Raw genomic sequence first — 24,240 nt, forward strand, 5'->3', positions numbered from 1 at the left:
TGTATGTATATATATATATATATATATATATATATATGTATATATATATATATATGTATGTATATATATATATATATGTATGTATATATATATATATATATATATATATATATATATATATATAAAATACTTCTTCCCCAAAAAATTGCAACCGGCCAAAAAAAAAAAATGAAACTCTTCTGTACTCCGAAATCTATTCCTCCAGTCGCTCGCCCACCACCACCACCACTACCTCCAGGCTGAACGGTGGGGGAGCGGGTGACTGGATCACTGAATTTTTGTTTTATTTTCCCTTTTTCTGTTCCAGGAGATGCTGAGATTTGAAGTGGCAGAAATAGCCCACCAGGTACATCTTCTAGTACTAGGCACTACTACTACTACTACTATTACTACTACTATTACTACTACTACTACTACTGCTGCTGCTGCTGCTGCTGTTACTACTACTACTACTACTAACACAAATCAACATGTGGGATCAGGGTAGGGTGGATGGGCCAGGGTGGTCTGGCAGTGAGTATTGAAGGGTGAAGAGGTTGATTAGGTTTAAAAAAAAATTAACGGAGAGAATGGTGGTGGTGGTTGTGGTGATGGTGGTGGTTGTAGTGGTGGTGGTGGTGGTGTTGGTGGTTTCTTCTTGTTGTTGTTAAAGATGGTGGTGGTGGCGGTGGTGATGGTGGCTGTTGTTGCTGTTTTTTTTTTTTTAAATGAAGAAAAAAAAAATCAATGATGGTGGTGGTTGTGGTGGTGGTTGTGGTGGTGGTGGTGGTGGTAGTAATTGGTGGGCTGGTTTGTTGTTCTTGTTGTTGTTGTTGTTGCTATGGTGGTGGTGGTGGCGGTGGTTATTGGTGGTGGCAGTTGGAGGGGGCTGTACTGAAGAGGGGGTGGGGAGCAGTGGTTGTAGTGGTATTCATATAGTTTGTTGTTGTTGTTGTTTCTGTTGCAGTGGTGGTGGCGGTGGTGGTGGTGGTGGTGGTGGTGACCGTACCAGTTGTGGCAGTGGTGCTTGTGGCAGTGGTGCTTGTGGCAGTGGGGGTAGTGGCGGTACTGGTGGTAGTGGTGTTGGTGGCGGGGGTGACATTAGAGGAGGGTATAGGTTTAGTTCTAGAAAATCTGGTGGTTGTGGCTATAGGTTTGACAGTGGGTTGTGGTGGAGCTGGTTGGTGGTGGAGATGATGGTGGAACTCCCTCTCCTGTCTGTCTTTTCCCCGCCTTTCTTTCACCTCTCTGCTTGCTGTTTTTTTCCATTCATATAAATGATTGTTTTGGTAATGAAATTAATTAACCAGCTAGTTCATAAATTAGACATACATATGATTTAAATTGTCAAACTATAATATTTTAACCTAAAATCTCTTAAAATATACATTCATTGAATTCCATGATAAACCTAATAGATGTTCTGGGACCCATCATCGGCAATGTTCTTGAGGACATAGGAGGTTTCAGGTCTATCAACAGCAGACCCACTTCGTCATCCATTTATCTGATCCAAGTTTGATCAAAATCACAGCTTGCATCTCATCAGCAACAAACCATGAGTCTGCTGTCTTTATCCAAATCCTTCTAGTAACTCTCTGTACAGCTTCAATGATGGAACATATGCTCCTGCCTTTGTCACTGTGCCAGCAACTCAAAGCCTAGTCAGAGTTTTGCAGAGTACCAGATCGAAAAATAAGACAGGATGGTCAAACTTGAAGTGTTGCTATTCCTTATCAGCTCTATTAGGATAAATATGAATTAAAAGATTTTTTTAATGTATATTAAGCACTATGGAGTGAGTCGCTGTTGATCTGCTGTATTGTACAGCTGTTGTTATCATTGTGTGGCCCTACTCTTCAGGTCAGTCCTGATTAGGCAGAGATAGTATATTAAAGGCCTATTGACTAAAGTACAAGTCATTGTTCTATCAGCTTATTTATGGTCAATTCTATTCATTTTCAATTTAGAAATGTTCCAAACAGATCTTGGTTAAAGATAATAATAACTTAAGAAAACTCTTCAAGATTAATTTAAGAAACTCAATGCAGTTTTAAGATTATTAAATTGTAAATAGAGTAGGGTTTTTTGTCTTTTAGATTATATATCTATGGTCTTTTCCCTTCATATTTCTGAAGATTAAAAAAAAATTTTAATAGTTAACAGAGAATAAATATATTAGTCATTCCATTTTAATTGGTGCAATTGGAACAGTAATACATCTATGCTTGTAAATTCATTAGCTGATTAATTATACATTGATACATTCCAAAAATAGCAATACAAGGAAGGGTCTTTCTATTTATATATTGTTAAAACATTCTCATGCATGCGTTTGTTAACATTCAACGTTTTTATGCATGCTTTCAAAAATGCACGTTATTCTTTTTTTATGCAAGAAAGAAAAACTACTGATGCATTTCTTAAACCTATGAATAATAATAATAATAATTTTGGTGGTGGTGAATGGCATCAGTAAAATTGTCCATAATATTTTAGGAATAATATGCAAGTTTGACTACTAAATACACATGCAAATACTAGAAACACATAGGCTTACAAAGATCTATTGACATATTAGTCCATAGAAAAGATATAAAGGTGCTATATATGAATAACTAAACATGCATGTAGATTGATATGTGTCTCTTTGTGTGCACTAATATTAATAACCAGAGTTCTCATACAACATCAATAATAAAAAAAATATGTATATGCAATCATACACCTGTGCTTAATAGACATATATACTTAGTCTGGCTGTGAAAGTAATCTCTGAGGAGTCTTAAAAAGGACGAAACCAGTCACTTCAATCCTCAGTAAGAGCTTCTGAAAGCTTTGAGGTTTAACCACAAAGCCCAATTTCTTAGTGTTTTTTTTTTGTTCAGTATATTTATGTGTGTGTGTTTGTGTACCCACATACATATATATATATATGTCACACATATGTAGATGCAAATATATAAATACACACATGCACACACACATATATAGAGTTGAGCTATAGTGACTCAAAAGTTTCATTTCAAATATATATATACTCAATTTCATATATTGAGTTCAACTTCTCTTTGTAAAAGCCAAACTTACATAGTTAAAAACCTACATTTCTGTTCATATATACATACATTTATACACACACACACACACACACACGTGTGTGTGTGTGTACATTTGCATTTGTAAATTGAGGTATAATATAGCTATGTATATTACAAACTCATATATAATTTCTATTCCCACATATACATACTTCAATTGATATTATTGATTCAGACTGATCTATTTTTCTCCTCTCTCTCTCTCTCATCCTCTATTCCTACTTTCATCCAGATTTCTCCCATCTTTTCATGTACACTCAATACAACCTCTAACAATATAGTGCCAAGTCGTTCCAACAAATCCGTGCACTATTCACAATTCAAATAAATTAAACTCTATAAAACACACACATAAGGCAGGGATCTAAAATGGTAGCACGATGTCTTAAAGGAATCTCCTAATTAAATTTCAGTATCTTCTAATCATTGTATTTTGGTTCTTTATTGCTTTTGCGCTCCAGTCTTTCCTTTCTTTCTGTCATTTATTTTGAAATATATTGGCATCAGAGAAAAATATATAAAATAATTAGAACCTCAAAGAAATATCCAATAAAATGATGTTGTACAGAAAAGAAAGTTCTTGTGTTAAATTGCTAAGCTACTTAACACTGTCATTGTGACTGCAAAATTCTATCAACCATTTATGTTGTACTTATATAGACAAGGCAAAATAACACTATTTATCTAAGCCTTTCTTGGCTTAGAAAACTTTTCAAAGAGGTAGAGGTTGTTATGGCTCATTGTTCTTGTCCTTGCTAAAACATACCTTGAACTATGGCATTTCTTTATATTGTCCTGCTTGAATGGTTCCTGCCAATTTAACTATGCTCTTCTTCTTTCTTCTCTACCTCACCACCCCTCTCTTTCTCTCTTTTCTTATATTATCATGCCAGGCCTTTTTTTTTTTTTTTTTTTTAATTGCCCATAACATTTGAACTGAAAGTCCTCTGCTAAAGCATGACCTACATTACTTTATGTATAGAGAATTGCCTCCCACTGGTCATTATCAATCAATCAGACTTTTTATTAACCCTCTCTCTTTCTCTATAGAGAATGCAAGTAAATTTCTTGTCATATTCTTCCCCTGTTCAAATATACCAACTATTAAAGGAACTGAGAGAGAGGGAGAAGGAGAGGTGATTTTTGCTAATCATTTGAAGCAGGCGGATTGATGCTATATTAATAATGATGCCATAATTATTAATGAGACTGTATATTAAGTTGTCATCATGTCACATTAGCCGAGTGACCACCAACCTAAGGTGACTCATCAATTTAAACATGTTCACTTAATTAATATAAGCCATTACAAAGGATTATCAAATATTCTGTTAACCCTTTAGCATTTAAACTGGTCATGTCCGGCTCAAATATATCCTACTTGTTTCAAGTTCATATTCGTCAAATCTGACCTCTCACACCTATCCTACAATGTCATTCTAAAAATAAACAATCACATCATTGAAATATCAAAACTTCGAGATAATAGATGATTAATTCAAGACAATGCAAATAAATAAGCATTGCATTTGACAGAGAAATCTGAATGCTAAAGGCTTAATGTTGTCTGCAATACAATCTACATTTTATTTATGGAAAATTCTATCCTTATCCATTTAAGATTGCCTAACCAAAAAGAATTATGGATAGCTGAGATGCTATTTAAATCATCTTAGGATTGAAATCATTATGGAACTATTTAATTTAAAACAATACTTAGTCATTGTTTTGACTGTGTGAATAATACCTCAAAGTTAGCTACTTTACATGATTAAAAATATTCTTAATATTCTTATAAAGAAGGGAGTCAGCCAGTGAGTGAACTACCAGTTGGTCAGTTAGTGTGGCATGAAGATGCATTGGCCAAATGGTTAGAGCGCTGCACTTACAATTTCAAGGTCGTGGTTTCAATTCACATACAAGATGATGTATTGTGTTCTTGAGCAAAAACACTTTGTTTCATATTGCTACAGTCCATTCAGCTTCATCTGAACTCCAGCAATAGCTTGGAAGTTAACCTTGCAACAGACTAGCATCCTATACCAGGTTGAATGTTGTAGCCTCAGCCATTTATATGCCATGGAAACCAGGTTAAACTCCAGCCTTATGAGTCCTTGGGCCTCTGAAATAAAGCAGAGAGAAAAAAGAACTTAATATAGCAACAATATCTAATTCTTAACCATGTCTAGTAGTGAGAACTATTTATTTAATTCATAAACTTTAAGACAGCCAAAATCACTATGATGATAAAAATATAGCAACTATAGCTAGAAACACAAATGGTCATATATCAGCTTAAGTAGAACCAGCCATGACCTATTCATCAATAAATAACTTATACACTCACTCTATAATTAATATTTTAAATAATATATCTCATTTCTTTCTCTCTTTATCATTTTCTCTGATGTCTCTTTTTTTCTTCTGTTTTGTTTGTTTTGTAATTTTTTTCTTCATGAAATATCTCTCTTCTCCAAATCATTTCTTCCACCAAAAAAAAAAAAGGAAACACCTTGCCACCACAGCCCACCCCAGAAAAGTTTCCATCCTAAAGATTTTCTTTTATTCTTTATTTTCATCCTAACCCACCCACTCCACCAAAACTTTCACACCAGGCCTTCCTTTCCATATTTCCCCCCCCCCCGTATCCTCCATCTACCAGCAGAAAAGAAATGAGTGGATAATATTAGTGTTAGATGCAACATAGAATTCTTACCTGAGTTAGTGGGATGGGTTAGGCTTAGAGCTGAGATTGAACTTAATGACACAGAACTGGTTAATTAATTTGTGGGCTTGTCTGATTATAATTATTGCTCAAATATTTGTCGCTGTCAATTGGCATTGTCTCACATTTGCTATGGCTGCAGTGATGTCTTGTACATTTGTGGTAATTTTTTTTTTTCCTTGTGATGCAAATATTTTTTTATTTTTTTTCCATTTATTTATTCTCTGTTGTCAGGTGGTGGAAAAAAAATAATAATAATATTGTTTTGTTTTCTTGTCTTTCACTCTTAATCCAACAAACTAATTATTTCAAAATCCGTTGCATATTATGTACATGTGCATTATGACATAACAAATATACATACATACTTACGCATATATATATATATATATATATATATATATATATATATATTCAGACCATATCTATATAAGTTTGAGTAAGTAAATATTTATGTACATATGTCTGTGTGTATCTGTGTATGTGTGTGTGTTTTTTAACAACATAACTTTGCTGTTTTCTATTAGTTTCTATGTTTTTGGGCTTTTTTTTCTTTGTTGCACTTCCCACTTTATTAACATTTATTGACTGCTCATATATATCTGTGTGTGTGTGTGTGTGTGTGTGTATTTATAAATATAAATGTCTGACGATCAAGAATGTGAAATTCGAATAACGATATGTGAAGTGCCAGCTGCAATAAGCGTGCATATATGTATGTGTGTATGTATGTATCAAGAAATATGGTAGAACCTGAAGCAGTGCTTGTTTCAACAAAGGCAATTGCTAATAATGATGCTGTTTCTAATAGTAATTATAATTAATATAACAAAAAGGTTTGGAAAAGAAATAATTTTTTGAAAGAAAAAATTCAAGAATATAGTATTCAAAATATTGTGACAGAGCAATAAGTACAGAGCTGGGGTACTATGTTTGAAAAAATATCGTCACTAATAGCTACAGAAAATGGTAATGTCTGACTATATATATATTGAAAAGTGAGAATGAGTTACTGCCTGTGATCTATGTATTTATTTCAAAATCCTGTTCAGTCTCGTGTAATCTTGTGAATTCTCATCCAAAATAGAAATAAGTACCAACACTTCCATGTGGCATGCTTGAACAATTGTGAAGATCCCTTCACATGAAACAATTGGTTACCTCATTAATCCACAAACAACACACACACACACACACACACACACACAGAGTTTCATTAACAAGAGATCCATAAAGGATCGAGGTATAGAAAAGTGTAGTACACAGGTGATTGATATGTTAATTAACCAATAGGTCATTGCTCATCTGTTTTACCTGACTGCCTTATGAGTTGGGAGTTATTTGTATTTGTGTGTATTTATATGTGTGTTTTGAATATTCTTTTAACCAAAACAATACAAGTTATAAAAGTTAATAATACAGACTGATGGCCAGTACTATTACCTGGTATTTCAATATATATGTGCATGTTTGTGTGTGTGTGTGTGTGTGTGTGTGTAAAGAAATGAATGAATATATATATATTTTGAACATTTCCACCTAAATTGATAGAACCTCTCAATGCAGCAAAACTCAAATGCAAATCACTGCACTTAAAAGCATATTATGACACTTGAGGAGTCTTCTTTGCACTGTGTTGCATCTGGTGTCATTGCACTGTTCCATGCCCACAAGGGTGCTTCATGAAGACCTAACAGTTGTCATAATAATAAATTGCTTTCTGGTACACTCCATCTTCTCTATTAATCTTTAATATATATATATATATATATATATATATGTATATATATATATATTCTTTTCAGTTGTTAATTGACCCACTTGAAATAGCAGCCAAATCTGTTTCAAATTACATTGGACCATTTTAGAGAAGGCAACATTGGATAATAGAGTCCTGGATGTCCTGTTTATAGGAAATAGACAAGATGGTCATGGCCGGAATGCTTTTGCTCATAGAGCTTGCTCGACGAAGGATTTCTACTACTTCCCAAGAAAGATCCTTACATTATGTTATTAATACTCTTGAGGAATTGATGAATGCCGCAAATTCCTTGTATGTATGTATGTATGTATGTGTATATATATATATATATATATATATATATATATATATATATATATATATATATATATATATATATATGTATCTATATACATACATACACACATACACATGCAAATGTATGTGTGTATATGCATATATATATATATGTATATATGTATGTGTATTGTATGTATATATATGTATGCATACATATGTATGTATAGATGCATGTGAATGTGTGCGTGTCTGTATATATATATATATATATATATATATATATATATATATTCACATATATAGGTGCAGGAGTGGCTGTGTGGTAAGTAGCTTGCTTACCAACCACATGGTTCTGGGACTCAGTCCCACTGCATGGCACCTTGGGCAAGTGTCTTCTACTATAACCTTAGGCTGATCATAGCCAAAATCTTGTGAGTGGATTTGGTAGACAGAAACTGAAAGAAGCCTATTGTATGTGTATATATATATATATATATATATATATGAGAGTACATTTATAAGTGTGTACATGATACATTTGTATAGACCAGTATGCCAAATAGGCATTCTATTTTATCCAGAAAAGCCAACTTGGTTGACCAACAAATATAGATAAAACCAAGCATGAGGCTCAACCATGATCAACTAAAAAAAACAACTTAATAGATGATGCTCCAGCATGACCAAGGTCCAGTGACTGAAGACAAGAGAATAGACTATGTTACAAAAGCAAACCAAATATTTAATATCTGTGTATAATGTGTATGTAGGTGTGTGTATGTGTTTATAAGACCATGTAGAAAGAGACTTGATAACAGGGTCAAATCAGAAGTCTTTTGAGAATATCAACTTTAACCTCCATTTGTTAATAAGCTAAAAACCTATTAGAAATGGTAAGCTGACAGAATGGCATCGAAATGACTGTTGACATCAAAGACTTGAATATTTCAGAATAGACAATTCTGTCATCTTGTTTTTCTCGGTCTGTCTGTTAATTTATTGAACTTCTAATGAACGGTTTTTATTGATTGGTCGAGAGATGAAAAGGGAATTCTAACTACATTGGTGATACACATTTCTTCTGTGTATCTATGTGTGTGGGTATATATATATATATATATATATATATATTTACACACACACACAAACGAAAGCACATGTGTATTTATCTGTGTGGATGCATATATAGATATATAGTTACACACATACATACAAAAGCATACGTGTATTTATCTGTATGTGTATGCATATATACATATATACACACACACACACACACGTGCATATATGTGTATTTATAACATGCATGTGTATATATATATATATATATATATATATATATATATATAAATGTATATATGCATGTATATATATATACATATGATAAACATATATGTACTTATGTGTATATATGTGTAGATGTAGATATGCATGTGTGTAAATGTGCATATGTTTGTGTGTGTGTATACACACACACATATATATATATACATGATATACATGCACACACACATAATAGGTATATGTACATGCGTGTGCATATATATACATATATATATGTATGTGTGTGTGTGTGTGTGTGCATATATATATATATATATATATATATATACATACACACACACACACTTTATATTGATTTCAGTGCCACTGTTGAATATTTATGATAATGGTTAAGTTACATTCACTCAGAATTGGTTAATTGTACGTAATTTTGTGAGTCTACATATGGCTTTGTGTGTGTAAATTTGTGTATATACATATACATGTGTGTATGTATATAAATATTAAAATGTATGTATGTGTGTATATATGTTTTGCTTAAGCATTATGGAACTAATTAATAGCCAGGTGTAGAATTTAGTATACATAAGCTTCTGAATTAAGTGTTTGAGTACAGAGCTTTAACAAGAAAAAAAGAGATGACAAAGGAATAAATGATTATCTTAAGAACTTCATTAGTTTACAGTTGTTTCTACTGTTAGATAAACATAACTGTTTTCTCAAACAAATTGCACTTCATGTTTGAGGCTCTGATGAAGCTATAAGGTGTTACTTAGGCACTAAAGAATGAGTCCACCACATCTAATAGTGGAAACAGCTGTAAGCTAATGAAGTTCATAAGATAATCTATTCCTTTGTCATCTCCCTTTTTTCTTCATGCATGTGTGTATGTATGTGTGTGTATATATATATATATATATATATATATATATATATATATATAGTCATATGCATAAGTATATATTTACATGTATATGTCTACATGTGTGGATTGATATATAGATGTCTTTATATATTCAACTACCGCCTAGTTGCCAGAACTGGCTGACTGGCCCCTGTGCCGGTGGCACGTAAAAGCACCCACTACACTCCTGGAGTGGTTGGCGTTAGGAAGGGCATCCAGCTGTAGAAACTTTGCCAGATCAGATTGAGCCTGGTGCAGCCTCTGGCTCATCCGTCCTCAGTCAATCCATCCAACCCATGCCAGCATGAAAAGCAGTCGTTAAATGACAACAATGATGATGATGATGATGATGATGATATACATATTAGTATATAGAAGTGCTTGTGTGTGTGTGTGTGTGTGTGTGTGTGTGTGTGTGTGTGTGTGTGTGTGTGTGTGTGTGTGTGTGTGTTTGTAATCTTTGGAATCAGTGATCAAAGAGACTAGAAATCCAAAAAGGACTCAGTAAGGTTAGATGATAACCATACAGTGAATAGTTATATTATGGAGATTTAATGTTATAGAAGCCAGAAAAAAATAACTATGCTTTCACTATTTCAATAGCTCTTCTGAAACTGGATATTTTGAATGTGTACATGCACTCTTTATATATATATATATATATATATATATATATATATATGAAATCAGAATTTCTTTTTGTGATTCAAATGTCTTTGAATAAATTTGATTCATAAGTTCACACAAAACATGATATCACAGATATAGGGATAGGTAGAGTAACCAAATGATATTATTTAAGCCTTCACACTCATGTATGCACATATTAATCAGTTGATGTACTGCACAGTATTTTGGCTAAACATATGTGTACGGTAGACTTGCAATGAACCAGTAAAAGATACTGAATTTCACCAGATCGATCTTTATCTTTGCTGACTGTAGAGAGATAAACTTGTGGTTTAATCACACTACCTGCCTCAAACAAGGCTGAAAATGAGTACTTACTAAAAGCTGGTATGTTCAGAAGTCTATCTTAGATTTATCTACTCGTGCTGGTGCCATGAAAAGAGCACCCAGTACGCTTTGTAAAGTGGTTGGCATTACAATGGACATCCAGCCATAGAAACCATGACTGAAGTAAGTCATTATAGTACATGATCCTCTGCTTCATCTGAATTTTTTCACATCATCCAACCCATGCCAGCATAGCAATCAGATGAGCTGATGGTCTTTGTATGTATTTTTACATCATCTTGGCCTAACAGCCCTAAACGTCTGTCTTCGTTGATTGTTTACTTCTGTACGTCCACTCTGGTGTTGTTTGTTTGTTTGAAGCCCTAACGCTCCACAAATTTTCTAATTTTAAAATTTCTGGATGCTACTGTCTTATGAAGTTTTCTTATCTTGTCATTTAAAGCACGAAACATGGAGTAATATCACAGTCAGCAACTGAGGAAGGGTTAGGCTTCTTTGGTGTTTTGTCCCATACTTATCTCTCATGTGTTTACGTATTTTTCATTCGTTGGTGATGTCCTGTTCTTAATATGTATTTTTCATTTATTATATATATATATATATATATATATATAACAGACAGATACTGATATACGTGCATATAGATAGAGAGGTAGTTAGATAGATAGATAGATAGATAGATAGATAGATAGATAGATAGATAGATAGATATTGACACATGTGTATATGTATGTATATTTATATAGGGTATATGTTTATATATGTGTGTTATATATAAAAGAATTCATATTCTCAACCATTATCATATTATCTGAGTCATAAACAATACTATTTAAATTGTTTTGTTAGTTTTATTGTACTTTTTGTTCTTCATTTATTTCTAATTATTCAATTATTTGCTTTCCCATTATTAAGAGAATTCACTGACGACTTTATAATGGTTATTAAATAATAGTTCCGTTTTATTGCTAAGCAAAATAGAATTTTGATGGAATTACAATAAAATACTGCTGCTGCTGCTGCTACTACTACTACTACAACTGCTACTATTATTACTATGAGTGATAATGATCATCATCGTTACTATCAACATTTGCATCTCTATAACTAACCACAGAGCCTCTGTACATTTGCAAGACCCGCCATGAGCAGCTAAATTTCTCTCAAGTGTTGCCACAGATAAGCAAAAAGATAGTATAGACACGGCTGGAATGTCTTTCATCATAGTTTTTGCAAAATTAAAGTTCATCTTGGATTAAGCAACAATGCTTGAATTTCCATTCTTTCATGATAGTTTGGATGGATCTACAGCAGTTTCATATTCACTTAACTCTGTCTTTTTGTCCTTTTCTGTAATGCCTGAAATCTGACTTGTCTAACTTGGAAAAAAGATAAGCTGTAGGGATAAACAAATGTTTATACACGTGTGTGTGTGTTCTTGAATGTACTAATACTATGAAATATTGCTCAGAGATTCTCATATAAGAAACTTTTGTGTATGTTTTCCAACCTGTAACTAAATCATTTTGAAGAAAGGAAACTTTTGATGCTCATCTTAAACCATAAATAATAATAATAATAATAATAATAATAATAATAATAATAATAATAATAATAATAATAATAATAATAATGATAATAATAATAATAAGCCTTTCAACTATAGGCACAAGATTTGAAATTTGGAGGGAGGGGGCCAGTCTATTAGATCGATTCCAGTACGCACCTGGTACTTAATTTATCGGCTCTGAAAAGATGAAAGGTAAAGTCGACCTCGGTGGAATTTGAACTTAGAACGTAAAGACGGCCGAAATACCGCTAAGAATTTTGCCCGGCATGCTAACGATTCTGCCAGCTCACCACCTTAATAATAATAATAATAATAATAATAATAATCCTTTCTACTATAAGCATAAAGCCCTAAATTTGGGGGAGGGGCAAAGTCAGTTACATCAACCCCTGTTCTTATTTTATTGATCCTGAGAGGATGAACGTCAAAATCAACCTCAGTGGAATTTGAACTCAGAACGTAAAGACAGATGAAATACCACTAAGCATTTCACCCGGTATGTTAACGATTCTGCCAGCTTGCTGCCTTAATAATAATAATAATAATAATAATAATAATAATAATAATAATAATAATAATAATCAATTCAACTATAGGCACATGGCCTGAGATTTCAGAGCAGGGCGTAAGTTGATTACATCGACCCAGTACTCAACTGGTACTTATTTTATCTACCCCGAAAGGATCAAGAGTAATGCCGACCTCAGCAGAACTTGAACTCAGTACATGAAGACGGATGCAATGCTGCTAAGCATTTTGCCCAGATTGCTAACAGTTCTGCCAGCTCACCACCTTAATAATAATAATAATAATAATAATAATAATAATAATAATAACAATAATGATAATCGATGAAAAAGGTAGCAGTAGTACCAGTAATTGTCAGAGCCCTGGGAACAGTGAGTAAAAATTTCGAGAAGTATATGGGACAAATAGGGGCTGCAATAAAGGTGGAGCACTTTCAGAAAGCAGCACTGCTTGGAACCACTCGAATACTCAGGAAGGTGCTCGAAAAATAAAAAGTGTTACCTTAGTTCACTGGTAGTGAACAGCTGACACCGTAGTACATCTCCAGCATTAGAAGCTGTGCAAAGGAAATAATAATAATGATAATTTTCAAACTACATACTTTCTAATAAATATCAGATGAAGATGAGTTATATCTATGTCATACATAGCAAGTCACAGATATACACCAAAAATAGTTTAAAGTAAAATCAAATGTATTAGGTATTCATTTATTAAATCATTATCAAAATATATTAAATATATGAAATTATGGTGAAAATATAGTGTGATATACAAATAGTAGAATTTTAATAAGTATTATTAATATATATAATATATATGGAAAATAATTCAGAAATTATTTGAGAACATATTTACTTTAAATACAAGCATGGCTATGTGGATAAGAAGCTTGCTTACCAACCATGTGGCCTTGGGTTCAGTCCCACTGTGCAGCATCTTGGGCATGTCTTCTATTGTAGCCTCAGGTTAATCAAAGCCCTGTGAACGGATTTAGTAGATAAAAACTGAAAAATGCTCACTGTGTGTGTGGCAACGTGTGTCTTTGTGCTGTGTTCATCCAGTCAATATTGGTTTGTTTACATTCCTGTAATTTAATGGTTCTGCAAAAGAGACTGATAACCTGATTATTAAAACAAAATTACTGCTCCAGCATGGCCAATGACTGAAATAAAAGATAAAGATATAATATGAAATGTACTTATATAAATGTTATTAAAACTATTTTAAAACATTCAAAAATGCAAAACAAAATTTTAGGAATATCATTTCTATCAATATTATAGAATAAAAACAAAATTTATTATATATTAATTAGTTTTACGTCACATAATATTTATATTATTTATATATTTACTCATTTAAATATTAAAATTTAATTTAAACTATATTTAAATTTTCCAGCATGTTTGTTTATTAAATTTATTAAGTGTTTCTATGAAAAATGCATTTAACTATTTACATTTTCTGTTTCTTCTTAATTCAGAGTTTATTAATTTTTTTCGTTTTTAATTAATTTATGGTGTTAATTCTATATTTTATTTAGTTTTGTAGTTTGTTTATTAAAAAAAATTTCCATTTTTAATTTAATATTAACAGAAATATATTTTTTATTTGTGCTAACTTTTATTTAGTTTTCAATTATATGGTAACTCGTTAATCAACATGCATTTGTAAAAGTTCTAATAAATATAGAGTTTAATTATTAGTTTAACATTCATTAAGATATGCTGGTGCAAGATATTCAGTTTAATATTATTTAGTTCAAGATTGCCCAAGAGAGAAAATATTTTTATCATGATGTGTATGTGTGTGTGTATGTGAGTGTGTGTGTATTTGAGTGTTGGACCTCATGAAGGCAAAGTGGCCAATGCCAGTGGCACATGAAAAGCACCTTTTGAGTGTTGGGCCTCATGAAAACAATGACGAATGACCTAGATCTTTGGCATTATGCCATGCTTGAGAAGAAGAACCATCAAGCCAAGTAAAGTTACAGTCATGGCAGATATTGGTGTCACACAAATGGCATCCCTGCCAGTGGCATGTAAAAACCACCCATTACACCCTTGGAGTGGTTGGCGTTAGGAAAAGCATCCAGCCGTAGAAACCATGCTAAATCAGACTGGAGTCTGGTGCAACCTTCTAGCTTACCAGCCCTGGTCAAACCATCCAACCCATGCCAGCATAGACAACAGATGTTAAATGATGATGATGATGATATATATATATATATATATATATATATATATATATATATAAAAGCTGACACTCTAGCAGTTATGACAATGAGCATTCCAGTTGATCCAATCAACAGAACATCCTGCTCTGGAAATTAACATGCAAGCGGCTGAGTATTCCATAGACATGTGTAGTAATCTTAATGTAGTTCTCAGGGAGATTCAGTATGACAGAAAATGTGGCAAGGCTGGCCCCTTTGAAATACAGGTACTACTCATTTTTGCCAGCTGAGTGGACTGGAGCAATGTGAAATAAAGTGTCTTGCTCAAGGACGCAATGTACTTCTGGGTGTTGAACTCAGGACCTTCTGATTGTGAGCCAAGTACCCTAACCACTAAGCCATGCATCTTCGCACACACACACACACACATACATACATACATACATACATACATACATACATACATATATATATATATATATATATATATATATATATATATATATATATATATATATATTGTTTTTGGATTTGGTTTGCAAAATGCAACGAAAATTTTAGAAAAAATAAATGAGTGGAAACTAAACCAGTGTGTGTGTTAAATAATAAGGCACTAAAAAAGAATGACTCTCCCCCAGACACAACGATATATATATATTATCTATTACTTGAATTGGTCATTAGACTGTGGCCATGCTGGGCTACCACCTTAAAGAATTTTTAGTCGAGTGAATTGCCCCTACCCCTAGTACATTTTCTTTTTAAACCTGGTTCTTATTCTGTCAGTCTCTCTTGCCAAACCACTAAGTTATAGAGATGTGAACACACCAACACCAGCTGTCTAGCAGTGGGTGTGGGTGACAAACACAGACACAAAGACACACTCACACACACACACACACGATGGGCAGGCTTCTTTCAGTTTCTATCTACTAAATCCACTCACAAGGCTTTGGTCAGCCTGAGGCTATAGTAGAAGACACATTTGCCCTAGGTGACACACACTAGGACTGAACCCAAAACCATGTGGTTGGGAAAACAATTGTATGTGTGTATGGTTAGATAAATACATGTTTATGTCTTACAACATGTTGAGTCCTGTGAATCTGTCCAACACATGCCAGCATGGATCACAGATGACAATATCCATGGCTTTTAGCTTCTGTCTACCAAACCCTCATCAAGGCATGTGATGGTCAAGAGTTCAATTTCAGATGGCATGTTGTGTCCTTCAGCAAGACATTTTACTTCATGTGGCTCCAGTCCACACAGCTCCCAAAAATGAGTAGTACCTGTAATTCAAAGGGGTCTACTTTAAGGGTACGCATGTCTGTGGAGTACTCAGCCACTTGAAGGTTAATTTCACAAGCAGGCTGTTCTGTTGATCAAATCAACTGGAACCCTTGTCAATGTAACCGATGGAGTGCCACTTACCAAATCCTCACATGATTTTGGTAGAAGACATTTGCCCAAGATGCCATGCAGTGAGACTGAACCTGAACTAAGTGATTGGGAAGCAAACACCTTAACCACATTGCCATGCCTACACCCTGCTCACCTCCACCCCCAATATGCTGGCACTAACTTACCTCATATATAAACAGTCTGGTTGTAAATATATGTAGAGTTCTAATCCACCCAGAAACTGAACAATAACCAATCCTCCAGGGCTGAAATACAGATTCTTCAATTCTTTGAGACATAAGTTCTCTCTTTTGAGGAATTTAGTCCCCCAAAAAATGGTTTTAGAACAAAACAAGAAATAATATCTTACATTTGAATATTCTCCAATATTAAGCAATTAGACCTCCCACATATAAGATATTGTATTTAAATAATTATTTAAACAATCATTATAAGTTCTTGTAATTTATTTCCTTTATTTATTGATATATACATCAATAGCCATGTGTGTATATATGTATGCCTGTTTATATATATATATATATATGTGTGTGTGTGTGTATCAGAATGATATATTTTATTTATCTGAACACTTGTATTTCACATACAAAACTTTAAAAACACACACACCACCAACTTTCTAAATGATCAACAATAATAATTAATGAATATAATAATAATGATAATAATAATAATGAGCTATTGATTTCTTTTATTGGCCATGTGGGCCCAAAAGGTGTTGGAGACCAGGACGAAATACAAAACAATGTAGAATTTACATTGAGTTAAAACAGTAGATGGAACAATGGTAACATAGAACCATAACACTTTCCAATTCTGTATATTTCTAAACAAGTCCTTATTACCCTACTAAATCACACAAACAAACAATTATCAGGGAAAAAAAATAATTGAAAATAGATTTTTCTTTCTTTTTGTTTTTCAGGGTTTTTTTTTTTTCTGTTTGTTTGTTTGTCTTAAAGCACACACAAACAGAGAAACAGACATACAGACAGGGACTCTCACATACATGCAATTATTTGTCTAAACAAAGAGAAAACTCAACAGACAAAACAAATAAAAAAAAAACAATGTGTATTGTTTACTTGTTGTTGTCGTTATCTCTATAATGACATTGTATAATGATCTTTATATAAGTTCTTTTATTTATTTTTTTATTTGTGTGTGTATTGGAAATAAGTTTTCATCAATGGGTATTGATAACACACACACACTCACACATATATATTTACACACACATATACATATATGTATGTATGTATATGTTCGTATATATATATATATATATATATTTGTGTGTATGTATATGTATATATATACATATACTCACACAGACATATATATATATATATATATATATATATATATATATATATATATTTATATATATATGTTCTATAAATCAATGCTATGTATCGATCTTTGACACAAAGCTACAAATAATTCTATTGAAATTCAGTGAAGAGACGACAAAAAGGTGAACTGCCTGAGTTGAAAGATTCTTGTCCTTTCAGCCCCCGCCCTTGTCTTGGTCTATGTTCAGGTGGTGGGAGTTATTGTTATTGCTTAGTGTCTTCTTTGCCCCAGGGTGAGATCTGATCAAAAAGGCCGATGGCAAAAGCACTTCATGGATATGGTTCAGTGGTTAGAGTGTTATGCTCACAATCATGAGGTAGTGAGTTCAACTCCCTGACTGGGCTCTGCCTTGTGCTCTTGAGCAAGACACTTTATTTCATGTTGCTCCAGTTCACTCAGCTGTAGAAATGAGTTGCGACATCACTGGTGCCAAGCTGTATCAGCCTTTGTCTTTCCCTTGGATAACCTCAGTGGCATGAGGAGGGGAGACTGGTATGCATGGGTGACTGCAGATCTTCCATAACAACCTTGCCCAAACTTGTGCTTCAGAGGTTAACATTCTAGCTCCAATTCTATGGTCATTTATGACCTTAATGTAATTTTTGGGCAGAATTACCCAAGCCTGGTACTTAATCTATCAGTCTCTTTTGCTAAACCACTAAGTTATAGGGATGTAAACTCACCAACACAAGTTGTCAAGCAGTAGTGAAAGTCAAACGCAGTAAAATGCACACAGCTATATATATATATATATATATACATACACACACACATATATATATACACGGCAAGCTTCTTTCTGTTTCCATCTACCAAATCCACTCACAAAGTTTTGGCTTGCCCAAGGCCATAGTAGAAGACACTCGACCGAGGTGCTTCACAGAGGGACTGAACCCGGAACCATGTAGTTGGGAAGGCAAACTTTTTATCACACAGCCATGCCTGCACCTATATATATTGTGTTCTTAAACACAGAACATCCATAAGAGATGTTATCTTTGGATATATACTACAATAAATTTTCCATTCTATGATGTATATAGATTAAGTATGATACATAGCTAGCCAGATATATGTACATATATATATATATATACACGCACACACACACACATATATATATATAGTCATCTAAGAATCAATAAGTCATTAGAAAACAGGCAATCATATCTGTCCATAGAGTGTGTATATTAATATATGAGCCTATGTTATAGATCTGTTTCACCAGTTGCTTTTAGCAAGTGAGAGTTTGGGGGAAAACTCAAAGCTGACACTCTGTGAAACCAATTGGTAAAATCAGTTAAAATACTATATTGTATGTGTGTATATATATATATATATATATATATATATATATATATATATATATATATATATACATACATAAATACATATATATATATATATATATATATATATATATATATATATATATACATACATAAATACATATATATATATATATATATATATATAGTTCAAAAAAACAATAACAAAAAAACAAAAAAACAACAAAGTGAGGACGTGATATGGATAGTATTATTGGACGCTCAGGAAAGGAAAGAGAGAGTATATATATATATATATATATATATATACATACATAAATACATATATATATATATATATATATATATATATATATATATATATATATATATATATATATATATATATATATATACATATATATATATATATATATATATATATATTATATATATATATATATATATATATATATATATATATATATATATATATATATATATATATATATATATATATATATATATATATATATATATATATACATATATACATATATATATATATATATATATATATATATATATATATATATATATATATATATATATATATATATATACATACATAAATATATATATATATATATATATATATATATATATATATATATACATACATAAATATATATATATATATATATATATATATATATATACATACATAAATATATATATATATATATATATATATATATATATATATATACATACATAAATATACATACATAAATATATATATATATATATATATATATATATATATATATATACACATACATAAATATATATATATATATATATATATATATATATATATACATACATAAATACATATATATATATATATATATATATATATATATATATATATATATATATATATATATATATACATATATACATATAATAAGGTTTTTAACTTTTAAATTTTCATATTCAAAAGAGACAGAGACTTCAAATTCAATATATCGATTTATTTACCACTCTATGTTAACATTTCTGTGCCAAACTTATACATATATATATATATGTCCTATCGTACAACCTAATTGCCATTCATTCAACTGGAACCAACTCACCCAAGAAAAATTTTATCTCAACGCAGACTATATAAAGCCAAGACAAACTTAAATGCATCACAGTCTGATGATTGCTTAGCTGGCCGAAACTTCAAAGTCACTATCAGTATTATTCCTGTTAAAGAATAATAAATTTGTACTCTACAAAATATAGAGTGACTCTTCAGATTACTATAAAATTGTTTTTAGTATAGCATAAAAGCAAGGCAGCAAAGCTGGCAGAAACGTTAGCACATCGGGCAAAATGCTTAGCAGTATTTCGTCTGTCTTTACATTCTGAGTTCAAATTCCGCTGAGGTCGACTTTGCTTTCATCCTTTCGGGGTTGATAAATTAAGTACGAGTTGCATACTGGGGTCGAGCTAATCGACTGGCCCCCTCCCCAAGAATTTCGGGCCTTGTGCCTACACTAGAAAAGATAATAGCATAAAAGCAAAAATTTATATTCAACGAAATACTGAAAAGTTCCTGGTTTTAAAGGTGTCGTGAAAGGCCTGGTTGGAGGCCCAACCTTCAGAGTATTTTTACATAGAAAAACTGAAGGACTACTGCAATAAGTGTGTGAATCTGAAAGGGGAATATGTTGAATAAAATCATAATTAACTGATCCTTCTGTATTTTCTTTTACCCAAAGCCAGGAACTTTTCAGCACTCCCTCATGTGTGTATATGTATGTATGTATGTATGTATGTATGTAAATATAAGAATGGCTGTATGGTTAAAAAACTTGCTTTCCAACCATATGGTTTTAGGTTCAATCTCACTGTGTGGAACCTTAAACGCTATCTTCTGCTGTAACCTCAGGTTGACCAAAGCCTTGTGAGTGGATTTGGTAAGCAGTATAGAGAAAGCAACCTCTCAGACATGTGTGTGTGCATTTGTTTGTGCTTCTTTATCACTGTTGTACGAGCGGTGTCACTCATTTCCAATATTCCATGACAAACTGTCTTGTCATGAAAAGATATTGCTTTGCTTAGAAACAAGTGGAGGCTGGCGACAGGAAGGGTAACAAGTTGTAGAAAATCTGCCTGAATGAATTCCATCTGACACATGCAAGCATAGAAAAGTAGATGCTGAAACAATTACATACATACATACATACATATATGTATATATATATATATATATATATATATATATATATAAATGAAATATTCAAACACTGAGATTTGAAGTTAGATGTCACTACTGTTCATATCATCTGTGGATAAATTCAAAATTTGATGATTTCATATATATATATATATATATATATATATATTCTCCATAGTTATTATTTCGCTTGAATAATACCATTTCTTCAGAATAATGAAATTTTTTAACTAATGATTTTTCCATCATTAATAATGAATAAATATACACACACACACACACACACACATATATATATTATAACATTACATATGAATAACTGTGTATACATATATATAATTTTATCACATGTATATTTACATATTACATGTGTGTGTGTGTGTGTGTGTGTGTGTTATTCTTAAACAAAAGTATAAAGTAACACATCAGATATATATATATAAGCAATTGCAGCGTGGAAGGTGTTTATAAGCCATTTCAAAACACACACAAAAACCGTTAGATTCACTTCAACATTTAAATTTAATTTACCAAAATATTTTCTTCGCTTTGAGACCGCGACCTGTTCACTGACAAAATTCTGTGCGGCATCTCTTATGTCAGTGAACAGGTCACGGTCTCAAAGTGAAGAAAATATTTTGGCAAATGAAATTTAAATGTTGAAGTGAATCTAATGGTTTTTGTATGTGTTTCGAAATGGCTTATAAACACCTTCCACGCTGCAATTGTTTTTGCTTCAACATACAATCTCAGATCAGGTTACTTGCTATGCAAGTACATCTCCGTAAAATATATATATATATAAGCACATAGAATACAGTAAACTTCTCGCCTATAAATTTTAATAATTCTATATATTAAAAGAAACAAACAAAAGGTAGAAATGCCAATAATTATAATAATCCATTATACCTCATAAATTTTGCTTCATATAAATTGTTTTTCTATTCTATCATTTCAAAAATGTTTTTATTTACACACATTTTTTTTTTCTTTTTGTTCGCTGTCAAAATTAAGTAATCTGTCAAAATTTATATATAAAATGCGACACTGTATATATGTGTATGTGTGTATTTTTGTATACTATGTACACTGTTAGTGTGTATATATATATATATATATATATATATATATATATACATACACACACACATGTACACTCTTAGTATATATATATATATATATATATATGTTCACTGTTAGTATATATATATATATATATATATATATATATATATATATATATATATATACATAGAGAGAGAGAGTGGGGGGAGATGTCTGTAGATAAGTGTTTTTATTGATTTGCACATACATTAAACATATTTCATGCATGTCTGTGTGTGTATATATATATGTGTGTGTGTTTATGCTCAGTTATGGCTGTGTAGTGAAGAAGCTCACTTTGCAATCACATGGTTTGGAGTTCAATTCCACTGTGCAGCACAGCACCATGGGCAAGTGTCTGCCACTATATCCCTGGGATAGCCAATGTCTTGCAAGTGAATTTGGTAAATGGAAACTGTGTGGAAGCCTATCATGTGTGTGTGTGTGTGTGTAAGTGTGTGCTTGTCCTCCACCACCCACTACTTGACAATCAGTGTTGCTTTCTTTACACTCATGTGACCTAGCGGTTCAGTAAAGGTAACTGACAGAATAAATTACCAGACTTGAAAAAAAATAAGCCCTGGGGTTGATTTGTTTGACTAAAAACCCTTCATGGTCGCAGTCGAATGACTGAAACAAGTAAAAGATTTAAAAAATGATAAAAGATATATAGATAAATATATACAATCACAAATTTGTGTGTGTACGTATATATATATATATATATATATATATATATACACACACATACACTATGGGTTTCTTTCAGTTTCCATCTACCAAATCTACTCACAAGGCTTTGGTCGGCCCGAGGCTACAGTAGAAGACACACTTAGCCAAGGTGCTATGCAATGGGACTGAACCCAGACCCATGTAGTTTGGAAGCAAGCTTCTTACCACACAGCCACACCTGCACCTATATATATATATATATATATAAAAAGAAAGAAACTGAAAACTTTGCTAACAATTGCATCTGAGTTTCCTGTTTCAGATTTTCCTGGAAATGTATAACTCTGAGTAACTGTTAGTTGACAGTTTTACAGTTTCCAATACACACACACAAATATATATATATACATATACATATGTATATACTTTGTACTGGGTACTCATGTGATAGTGCATGGCTCACTATCATGAGATAGTGAGTTTGATTCCCCGATGGTAGTGAGTTCGATTCCTGGACCAAGCTGTGTGTTGTGTTCTTGAGTCAGACACTTTATTTCACATTGCTCCAGTTCACTCAGCTGTAGAAATGAGGCGCGACATCACTGGTGCCAAGCTGTATTGGCCTTTGCCTTTCCTTTGGATAACATCAGTGGTGTGCAGAGGGGAGACTGGTATGTATGGGCGACTGCTGGTCTTCCATAAGCAACCTTGCCTGCACTTGTGCCTCAGAAGGTAACTTTCTAGGTCCAATTCCATGGTCATTTATGACTGAAGGCGGTTTTTACCCTTTACTAGGTACTCACTTTTTTCCTACATTTGTGTTGGGATACATGAGTGTGTGTTGCGTATGTGAATACATATGTATATATGTGTGTATATGTAGTGTATGT

General features: G+C 32.3%; 1 protein-coding gene across 1 annotated transcript in view; it reads left to right on the plus strand.

Moving 5' to 3' along the window:
- LOC106882486 (CUGBP Elav-like family member 4) overlaps positions 1-24,240 on the plus strand; it is a 520,684-nt gene that overhangs the window by 450,159 nt on the left and 46,285 nt on the right. The window contains exon 7 of the mRNA XM_089355915.1: positions 308-346. Coding sequence (XP_089212041.1) covers positions 308-346 — 39 coding nt within the window. The remainder of the gene's footprint in view (positions 1-307; positions 347-24,240) is intronic.

This window comes from Octopus bimaculoides, chromosome 8 (assembly GCF_046866305.1).
Source record: "Octopus bimaculoides isolate indiv1 chromosome 8, ASM4686630v1, whole genome shotgun sequence".
Taxonomy (NCBI): Eukaryota; Metazoa; Mollusca; class Cephalopoda; order Octopoda; family Octopodidae; genus Octopus; species Octopus bimaculoides.